At 34.1% G+C, this 12,026-nt stretch overlaps 1 protein-coding gene across 2 annotated transcripts; it reads right to left on the reverse strand.

Annotated features, from left to right (window-relative positions):
• LOC115918033 lies at positions 1–11,509 on the reverse strand. 2 transcript variants are annotated; one of them, XM_030987774.1, is made up of 5 exons: positions 11,374–11,509; positions 10,665–10,802; positions 9,872–10,078; positions 8,858–8,916; positions 1–3,274 (listed from the first exon to the last, which is right to left on the reverse strand). In XM_030987774.1, the coding sequence occupies exons 2-5, from the start codon at positions 10,680–10,682 to the stop codon at positions 3,097–3,099; spliced, it is 462 nt and encodes a 153-aa protein (XP_030843634.1). In that variant the 5' UTR covers positions 10,683–10,802; positions 11,374–11,509; the 3' UTR covers positions 1–3,096. The 2 variants fall into 2 exon arrangements, with proteins under 2 accessions (XP_030843634.1, XP_030843633.1); XM_030987773.1 differs by lacking the exon at positions 11,374–11,509 and having other exon boundaries at positions 10,665–10,981.
• Between the last annotated feature and the right edge of the window lie 517 nt (positions 11,510–12,026).

A 12,026-nucleotide genomic window follows, 5' to 3' on the forward strand; every position in this document is an offset into this window, starting at 1 on the left:
TATATTAAAAAATACTTTAATACAAATATAAACACTAATAGAAGCAACTTTATGCAACTTTTCATCTGTATCATTGTATTGTTGATCCAATTGTATATGTTAAACACTACACATGCATCACAGAAAAAAATAGTATACCCAAATTTAAAAGCATCATATATATATGTATAAATTGTATGACCTTGTTTTATTTCATGTTAAAGATTAACTTATATTCTCTTCAATAATACAGAACTTAATTACTTTCATGGTAAGTTATACCTTATGAGGAAATAAGAGTACAGGGTACTTTTTTATGGGATGCACTATAACATATTTTGTTTTAAACTGTGCTAATAACTACTAAAATCTTCACAACAAATAAAACATTACAAATTAAATCTACCCCAGATGTGTATACTTTGCTCCTATTGTGAAACATTTCAAATGTTAATTTCTTGCAACAATCTAAACTTAGTAAATAACATTTTTTCAAATATTTCCTTACTTTCTGACGTACAATTAACACATTTTAGGAAAGCAATCATTCATATACATCTTTACACTTGACCTATTAATATCCATACGGCACAGGAATATTACCGGATCGATATAACTTTCATACGGAACGTATAATCTCTGTAATCATATTTTTTTTTACTTACTCTCTGTCATACAATTAACACATTTTAAAAAGCAATCATTCAAATGCAACTTAATACTTGACCATGAACAGAAATATCTATAATGCACAAGAAAATTGTAACATATCTTACAGGATCGAACTTTCAAACCCAACAGTTTCAAACAAAACGCAAACAATGTGACGGAAGTTGATAAAATAGAACAATTATAACCAACATTATGGAGAATATTCTCAATACTCCCCCCCCCCCAAAAAAAAAAGGTTGTCAGGCTCCAAAACTAACACTTAAAATTCACCTTTAAAATTACATGTATATAGTATAAATTGCTAACAAAAATATAAACAAGACAATTTATACAACTACGTCTAATATGCCTCCCCCTTAAAACAAATTATTTCAAAAAAGGGTGACATCTGTGGCCCTTGACCTTTAACCTCTGTATTCCAACAGTTAAAACCAACAACTATGTATAACCATATCCAAAACAACAAAATCACATTTAAATGTACGATTGGGGTCAAAAGTTTACATATCATAGAAAATATAAAACAAACATTTTTACCACAATAACAAAAATAAACTTCATTTTTTTAATAAAAATGGAGTTTTGCATATATTTGGTAACATAATTTTTTGGAGGTTTTTCTGTTTAGTGAAAATTTAATCCATGTTTACATAGGAAAAACATAATAATACTATATTTCCAACTAAAGTATGCATGTCTAGGTATTTGGGTTTGTTTACCAATATAACAGTATCAAAAATAGTTTCATTAGCATCATGCTCATCTGGAAAACAATTAAATAATCATACTTTCTGCACAACATAATTGATAATACTTACATTGATTCAATCTAGGTCAAATGTTACATATCTAAAATAATTAGTGGCACTGCCTGTAATTTGCATTATTTTTGATTATCCATATTTTTTCAAGCAAGATCACAAAAATGAAAGCTCTATTGAGTGTATACCTTTTATTTTTATTATCTTACTTTCTGACCTACAATTAACACATTTTAGGAAAGCAATCATTCATATACATCTTTACACTTGACCTATTAATATCCATACGGCACAGGAATATTACCGGATCGATATAACTTTCATACGGAACGTAAAATCTCTGTAATCATATTTTTTTTACTTACTCTCTGTCATACAATTAACACATTTTAAGAAAGCAATGATTCAAATGCAACTTAATACTTGACCATGAACAGAAATATCTATAATGCACAAGAAAATTGTAACATATCTTACAGGATCGAACTTTCAAACCCAACAGTTTCAAACAAAACGCAAACAATGTGACGGAAGTTGATAAAATAGAACAATTATAACCAACATTATGGAGAATATTCTCAATACTCCCCCCCCCCCCCAAAAAAAAGGTTGTCAGGCTCCAAAACTAACACTTAAAATTCACCTTTAAAATTACATGTATATAGTATAAATTGCTAACAAAAATATAAACCAGACAATTTATACAACTACGTCTAATATGCCTCCCCCTTCAAACAAATTATTTCAAAAAAGGGTGACATCTGTGGCCCTTGACCTTTAACCTCTGTATTCCAACAGTTAAAACCAACAACTATGTATAACCATATCCAAAACAACAAAATCACATTTAAATGTACGATTGGGGTCAAAAGTTTACATATCATAGAAAATATAAAACAAACATTTTTACCACAATAACAAAAATAAACTTCATTTTTTTAATAAAAATGGAGTTTTGCATATATTTGGTAACATAATTTTTTGGAGGTTTTTCTGTTTAGTAAAAATTTAATACATGTTTACATAGGAAAAACATAATAATACTATATTTCCAACTAAAGTATGCATGTCTAGGTATTTGGGTTTGTTTACCAATATAACAGTATCAAAAATAGTTTCATTAGCATCATGCTCATCTGGAAAACAATTAAATAATCATACTTTCTGCACAACATAATTGATAATACTTACATTGATTCAATGTAGGTCAAATGTTACATATCTAAAATAATTAGTGGCACTGCCTGTAATTTGCATTATTTTTGATAACCCATATTTTTTCAAGCAAGATCACAAAAATGAAAGCTCTATTGAGTGTATACCTTTTATTTTTATTATCTTAGATGTATGAAAGAAGTTTCTTGAAAGTTACCAAAAGCAAAAATAATAATAAAACTAAAGGAAAATACAGGCAATGTACATCACCAATTATATCCAAATCAAAATAATATTAACATGAACATGTACTTTATACCTTCAACTAAAACCCAGAGCCATTAGTAAACAGAGTTTGGCCAACTCGGTTACATTTGGGTAACAACATGGCGCATTTTCTTTTGTATTGTGCTTGCCTAACAAAGCAATATGCGCCATGTTATAACCTAAACGAGCCGGGTTGGCCGAACTTTGTTTATTGATGGCTCTGCTAAAACCTATACATCCTAAGGTAAAGTCTTACATAAACTTAAACATCATCCTGTCTCAACCTGACGCACACCATGACCATCCCCTCCTGCCGGATGCTCAAGATCCCCCTTGTGGGCAGATGGTGCAGGTTTACTTCAATATTGGATTGACCATTGACGGTGACCTCGTATTCTGTTCCATCACATTCGAAAATCAATTCATATGGTAATTCCAGGCTGTAAGGAAACAGACAAACACAATATTAGATGAATATTCAAATAATCCCCAAACCAAACAATATTATGACAAGTGTTCTTCCAAACACGCTTTGATCCTACTCCTGTGTATAAATGGCACAAAAGGCTTTCTTCTCCAAACCTATATCACTTCATGATTTTAAAAAAGATGATTCTATACACCAAGAGAAAAATCAAATTAATAATACTGACAGTTCTGAATATTTCTTACAATGAAATTATTGCTTTAATTGGTCAAAAAATGAAGGCATATAGGGTTGTGGTCACGACAATGAATTGTGGAGAAAAAAATCTGTCTATAGATGCATCTGAAAGATGGTAACAGCTAGTTCACCTAATAATTGTTGTGGTTTTTGATGCTTTGGAATTGCCAAAATGATATTGATATGAAATTGCTTTAAATTGCTTTAATTGGTCAAAAACTGATGGCATAGTGTTGTGGTCATGACAATGAATTGTGAAAAAAAAATCAGTCTGTAGGTGGATTTGAAATATTTTTTTGAATTTTTTTTTTTTACAATATTCTGCTAAGAATCACATCCAACCCACAAATAAATGCATATATTGAGACTAGGCCTACATGTTTCCAATAGATATTTCATTTTTTTTATCTGTCATAATATGAGTATGTAGGAAGGCATTTGAAAAGTAATCTTTGCCACTGGACTATTTTACTAAACTATAGTTAAATATTATATTATGTCTAAATCAAATGAATATAATTTTTTTCACACTACAAGCTGTGCAGTAGATTCTCTGTTCTTCATGTCTTTATCAAAATTATTTCCACTGAATATATGTTCTTGTATAGATCTACAAACCATAACTCACAAAAGGAGAACACTTTAAATAAATTCATTAGTATAGCTGGTAAGTTACATATATACATGTACTTGTACATGTACCAGCTGATACAGACTTGCCTGATTTTACGATCAATAAAAACATGCAATATGACCTTTTGACCCCTCAATGACCTTTACCCTCATCAACAAACATGTTGTATTACCCACTGATAAAGGATGCAAAAATAAAGTTAGACCCTGACTGGACCAGAAAATGAAATAACTAAATTACACATCAAAAATAAGCTAATAAGCTACAAGACAACAAAACCAAATTTAAGCGTTTTTCATTGGCCATCTACACTGTAGCTAGAAAGTGATTCCTTCCAAAACACTCAAAAATTGGCAGCTTCAAAATTGGTACTTTATACTTCAATTACAAAGTGGCCTGAATTATTGCTACATTGGTGAGTAACATCAAAGAATGTGCATATAGACGTCTAGCAGCCAGGAATGATTGTGTTTGCCCTTTCATTTCATAATAGACCCTCAACACACACAGGTCCACAGTTATGGAATGGTTTGGTTTTTTTTCCCTGAAGGGCAAACCCATAATCGTGCCTGTCTACCGGACAGCTATAGCATATTCCATGCACATCATTTGACGTCACTCCCCTGCACTATACAATTAAAAGTCATTTTCAAGTACTGGGGACCGGGGGGAGAGAATAGCCTAGTTGAGGTACAATCATGTATACCAATATGAAAATTAAGATTTAGTTTTGTATATTTATATTATTTTCCTACTTAGCTTTCCATTGATACAAGTTGTATTTGGGCAGTTCCAAGGGTACGGCGTTATTCAGAAACAAATTTCAGCATCCAAACAAATTTATCATCCATACTTTAATCTTTATTTACCAGTACAAAGAAATGGTACACGACAATAGTTGTTGGTACCCATGCACTTTTCAAAATAATAATATTTGTTGTAGTGATCCACTTAATTAATGAGATATAAATATTCATAAGCTTGCATGGTTACGGAGTGACGCAAAATGGACATGCATATTTGAGCAGAAAACATTTTGCTTAAACTGGGTGAACTTTAAATAGATATCACAAGTTTGAGTTATTGATTGGATATGGTGTTCTTGGTGTCTTTCATAAGAAAATTGGTTGATTATTTTGTGATACGGAGTGGTATCTGGTTTCCCTGTGTATTTTGGGGTATTTTGTGAGAAGAAATGCTTGTAAAGACAAAAGTTTGTTAGAGTATAGTCCATGCATGATAATTACTTTAAGCCAAAAAAATCAGAGAAAAGCAACTAGATATTTAAAGCACCATAGTCCCATATGTGCAAATTTGGGTTTGATCAATTATTCAGCGTAAGAAAACTGAATCTCATAATAATGTTTGAACTTAAAGACATAGGCTAACGTTGTAGGCATATAATTTAAAAAATATCAAAATCAAGAGGAATATGTATGGATAGCTTTATGTCGACTCAAAAACCCCAAAAGCATCAAAAATTTGGAATGAAACGCTTTAGATAAGTATAGATAAAACACAGATTTTGAGTATTTATTCTCGCCGCGAGAAAAATTACAACGGCCGTTACAAGAATCGATCACTAGATATCGTTAAATATCATTTTCAAACATTGCTTCAGATTTTCAATATTTAAAAATACTTCCCATAGATATTACGATTTGAGACATTCCGATTGGTCTTCCTAATTAACTCATACGTTTATACCATTTTCAAGGAACAAAATTAGATTTAAAAGAAATTTAACAAGAAAATTGCAAGAACCAACCGTTAAAAAAAGATTGATATCGTTTCCAAACATATTGTATCACATTTTCGCTATTTGAAAAAAAATTCCTGTAGATATTTTCATATGACACTTTCAGATTGGTGTTTTTAAACTATAACTCATGTACGTTTAAATCATTTTCAAGTAGTAAAACAAGCTTTTTTAAAATCCTAAAGACGTTAGCCAATGCCTTTAAATGATTGGTTGTAAAGAGGCCTTTGTGTTAATTTCAGATCCTAATTTGCATTTACAAATTAAGGCACAGTACCACCAGGGAGGTGAGACTTTAAATGGAGATTCCGTCTCGAAAGAATTTCCCGAGGGAAAGATATTCAAGATTAACTTGGCTTAACAACAAGTAATGTAACCCTCTTCAGCCATCAAATCCATCAACAGCCGCCCTTATCAGACCACAGATGCCCTCTGGCGATCCAAATGTTACGAAGTGTTACGCAACGCGGCCTGCTTCCCTAAGCTCTCCAAACACTTGGTCGTAAAAAAAAGGCTTTGAAGCCATGCGAGTCACCGAGAAAATGACGTCATACTCATTGAAGATGTATATAGCTATAACAGACAAAATACAAAATCGACAACTTATGGCACAAGGCAACCTGCTATTGGTTATCAAATGCTTTCGCTGTGCTCGGATAACTCTTCTGAAGACGTAGCCATCTGAACCAGCGAAATCGACCAAGGAAATCGTGAGTTAGAGTGAATGCAAGTTTCTCATCATCATCACGTTCTCTTCTAATTATTGACATTTTCCGAAAGTTTCCGAAATTTTTACATAGCTAGGAAGGTAGTCCATAAGTTTATCTCTTAAAATAACTAAATGAAACTGTGTTGTATAATTGCGCATTTGGTTTAATGAGGGTTAGAAGTTGTCAATTCATCACCACTTTTCACCCCGAGTACGGGCCGGCGACGCGAAAGCCGCCGTGCTCGCTGGGCTGTACATGCTGGATGTTGTTGGTGGAAACACACATAGCTGCATTTCTACCCTGGCCGTGTATTGAAAGTTGTGCTATTGATTCTCAACATTTCAAACACCACTGTACAAAACTCAACTGATTTCATTCAAAGGCAGTACTATAGTGACGATTGATGACACCTAAAGAGCATTAAAATACAATTTGTTCAACTTTCTGATGTTAGAAAGAATAATTTAAAAATTAAAATTGTGAGTCTACTGTCAAACTTGCCGATCAACTGCATCGGGATGATTATGTGCATTTGTACTGTATGTTGTGAGTGTATTGACTATTCATGTATTCAAATGCTGCCTATTTACATGGAGCGGCCTACGCATTCACGATGAAACCATTTAACCGTACATTCTGGTTCGCTGCAACGAATAAGATTTTCCGTTGATGGAATTTCACACGTGCATAACTTGTATTGGTCTCCAACTTCCCATACACCAGGCTCAAGAAAATCTTCCTCAAAATCAGTCAGAAAGTCTAAATCGTCGCCTACCAAATACTCTTCCCTACTGTACGCCGCCATTTTTGTCGATAGCAGCCGATGTGTATTTCCAACAATGCATTTCGCGAGCCCTATGTCACTCAGTTTCGGGAGTGAGATTTACGAGCTGTGCGGTCCGGGTGGGGGATTAACGGGATTATGATAGGGGGAAAAAAGACTCTCGGTGCAACGGACTGCTTCAAAGGGCCCTCTTAGATGCGGAATCCATTTATTACAAGCCCTGGTACCACATTAAAGTTTCAGCTCCATGCATGCACTTCAGCTTGGAATTGCCCATTTACTCACCGAGTATCACTCAACCTATATGACTGAGTGGATGCAAAAATATAACGCAACAAAGAATAAGAAAATAACAAAAATTGGAATTCCCTATACTTTAACACATATGCCTCCACCGTACGTAGGATCCTCCACCATACATGTAGGATCCTCCACTCTCTACCCTATACTCACTCAAATTATCTTTGTATAAAAACTAGGACGACAAAGCTGAAACTTCACAGACATGTAACCTGATAATTTATCTACAATATGAGACATTGTACAGCTCATGACTGTACATTGTTTTCATGCTATGTGAAAAAATGTGATAATTTTTCCTCCAAAATGTAACGCCTCCACCCTCTTACTATACCCCAATGTGACACATGACCTTATGATCAACTATAATCATTATGACACAAAAAGCCGAAAATAACACATACTTCAATGAGCAATTCCCACTTTTATAAAGGACACAAAACAAGGCTGCGCAGGAATTCATTATTCATTTAACATGCTTATGTGCCGCCATATGGGTCAAAATCAATAACGGCATAAATCAACTAACGAAGACAAAAGCAAACTAAAAGTCAAAACAATTAAACATTAATAATACATGTATGAAAACAAACCGTTAACCATTACATTTTTACATTTAAATATTGATTGTCTATTTTTAACTTGTAGTTTAATTATGACTATGTTAGCTGATTTATTACATTATTAATTTTGATCCCCATGGCAACCCATACGCCTGTCATAAATGAATAGCTAATTCCTGCACAGCCTCTTTTTTGTGTCCTTTACAAAAATGGACATTGCTCACTGAAGCATGCATTATTTTTAGACTTTTTGTGTCATGATAATATTTGAGGATATATGAACTTTTTCTACATAGTATATAAACATTTCCCCCAAGAACCATTTAGTTTTTATTTGGTAGACATTTTGAAAATGTATAGTTTTCATTGACACGCACTGTATAGAGGACTTCCACTTCCCTTTTCCACAAAATCTCAAAATTGATATTTGACCCCAACCAACTGATACAACAGTTTCAATGAACGCCAAAGATACATAGTTCCTGCAATACCACAAGAATGACAAACACAAACAGACCAACACACGTCAACCCAACAAAATTACCCTTTTTTACCTCTGGTAGACAAAATGTTGAAACAAAAAATATATTTAAATTCAAACAAACTTACTTGTCACTCGTAAGAGCAATAACTTGGCCAGTCTTATCCTCATCATTCATTACCACTGGCTGCAATAAAACAAACATAAAGATATATAGCACATATGTGCAACAACAAAATAAATATGAAATTAACATAGTAAATTAAAACCCAATTCATTTCAAAATAATTCATAGAATAACAATCCACATTTCACAGAAAAAATAGCATAATGCCATGTAATATAAACTTACAACCCCAAAATGGTGTTTATTGTATGCTTTTCCAACTCTTCCTGCTTAACATCTCCGCTAATGCTTTGACTGCAATAAGATGCAGAATGCACATTTGGCAATTGCCTACATGTATACCCATTGATCAACCTGTCTGATTATTCTTAAAGTCAAAATAGGGGCTTTATTCTTTGACCTTTACTCAACAACAGATGGCACTATACAATAACAGCTAGTATTGTAACAATCTCCAATTCTTCATTTATACCATGTATGTCATGTATCCAAGAACAAATATGGATTTTATTGAATCAATTGTTATTGTTGGCATAAATCTAAAAGCACAATTTCTTTTTCCCAGACATTTATCAAAACTTTGTGGTGACACTGCTCAAAAACATAACTCTGTCATGCATTACATATCATATTTACCGGGGGCTTCTAATCAAAACGTTTCTTGGAACATACCAGTATAATAAAAACTAAACCAACTTAATCATAATTCTTTTGTGAAAATTCAGTGCCTTTGATATCATATATCCATGATAAAGCTATTAATAATATTACTATATTAATATTTATGATGCACTTTTCCCATATAAAGGCTCTAAAATCGCTATATTATTACCCCGTTCCTTGAATTCAATTCCAGCTGCCATTTAACATTTTATAGGCGTGTATATCATCCTCCCAGGTATGCATCTACACCTGGATGGAGTGAAGCTAATGTAAGTAAAATGCCTTGCCCAAGGAAATAAGTGCCGGGGATCAAACCCACTTTCAACTTTTCAACTATTGTATGCATACAAACCTCAACACGCATGGCTGACGTCGAATCCAATTGTTTTACGTTGTTCCATTCCGAAACCTCCACACACTCGATTTTGAGTCGATCATTTATGTGAATGGGAATGTCCGTATGTTCTTCCCAGAGGCTAAGCCGAATGGACTCCTCTCCGTCATTTAACGAGACTGTGCGTATTCTCTTCCCTCCTGCGACATTACGGACTTCTCCAACCTACACAAATACAAAATATGAACTACAAAACTCACCCATAGTTCAAATATACTAATAAATAAAAACTTATAAACCTAAAATATACAACGTAGGCCGTACCCAAAAATTACAGGGCCACTCTTTATATTTCCATTTCAAATGAATCTCATTGCAAAAGCATTGCCAGGTTCAAGAAATGAGATTATCGTAGCAAACAATATCGTAAATGCAAGATTCCATAGCAGTTTGCAGAAAATCCATCCCTATTTGGGTGATGGGCTCAAACTTTAAGTCCAACAATTACCAAAAGAGCCCCTGGAACCTTAAATCGAAAAAACATGTTTCGACATTTGCAGATCAGGGAAACTTCCATTATGGGCGAGGGTGTGGAAGCAAAGCCCCCAGAACATCGTACAGATCGAGGGTAAAATTAATACACAAATACAAATAATTATCATACAACTGACAAAGCATGGCATACATGTACATTGCTGCGGTCTCTTTTTTCCACCTCCGTCCACAGACTTAATTTGTACAGAAGTCAATGCGTGCGTACGAGTAAGTGGTCACTAAAATGTTGCAAAAAAAAAAAAAAAAAAACACTTACCTCTTCCACATTCGCCATTACGCTAACACGCTTCTTCGTCGGCGACGCTTTTACTTGTGCAATGTTAAGAACAGGTGGGCTTAGGTAGTTCTGTACGATTTCATCCGGAAAATCAAAACCTGCAATCTTGTAGAAGAACTGAAATAAAAATGAAAAGAAAATTCATAAATTTCAATTAAAATCAGCTTTCCAATCATATCACAAATAGATACCCTCAAATTATAGACTCCAACCACTTATTTGTTGAGTGTTCAAAAGGATCTAGGCCCATTTCATTATTTATACATTCAATTTAACCCGATATTTGTTTTTAGCAACACCTATTGCTGATCCATCTCGAACAACACTGGTCAACTGGAAGAAAAAGAATAATTTTTCAGGCCTGACCCCCCCCCCCCCCCCCCCCCCCCCCCCAAGGGTCTAGGGTCTAGATCAAAGTTTGCTAGATCTACTTGTTTTTTTAAATTTTATTATTGATTTTTGCCTTGGTCTTGGATTTAGATGAAACTGGGTTTCAATCATGCTTTTGGTTTTGCTAGACCTATAAGTTGGTATTCTATTAGCCCTAGGAACGCAGGCAGCTTTGCAGGCAGCAAGAACGCAGGTTCTAACTTTTTAGGCTCATCCAAAATAAGTGAGTAATATTTTCATGCCATCCTCATAGCCTAGGGCAAAAATCTGAAAATATATTTTTTTAAATTATACCTACCTGGCATCTTTGTTCCTTCTTTAACAGTGACGGGCCATTTACTTTTTTTCCCCAAGATCATTTTTGTGCCAAATTCCGTGATTTAGACGGGTCGTTCATTTTTTCGCATGTTATATTCCCACTGTGACTGTTTTGAAACATGGCAAACGATACCGCGCACGCGCGCCATGCCGGCATTAAGCGTCGCTGGGTACCGTTTGCGAAGTTTCAAAATGGCAGTGGAATTATTATAATTATAACACGGGGAAAAAGTGAACGACCCGTCTAAATCACGGATTTTGGCACAGAAATGATCTTGGGAAAAAAAATTAAATAGCCCGTCACAGTTAAGGAAAGAACAAAGATGCCAGGTAGCTAAAAAAAAAATTAAAATATTTTCAGATTTTTGCCCTAGGATGGCATGAAAAAATGACTCACTTATTTTGGATAGATGAGCCTAAAACGCAGGCAGCAAAGCTGCCTGCATTCTCTAGATCTGGCCTAGGCACAATAAGTTAGTTACCAATACCAAATTATTGTAATTTCTTGCATTAAGACATCCTTAAAAATTAAGGTTATAGTTAAATACAGATAGGGGTACTACTCTGTCTAGATCTACCAACCTTGGTGTTATGGTTGACCAGTGCCTTCTTAGCGATTCTGTCTATAACAAT

This window comes from Strongylocentrotus purpuratus, unplaced genomic scaffold, assembly GCF_000002235.5.
Source record: "Strongylocentrotus purpuratus isolate Spur 01 unplaced genomic scaffold, Spur_5.0 spur5_scaffold_17, whole genome shotgun sequence".
NCBI classification, from domain to species: domain Eukaryota; kingdom Metazoa; phylum Echinodermata; class Echinoidea; order Camarodonta; family Strongylocentrotidae; genus Strongylocentrotus; species Strongylocentrotus purpuratus.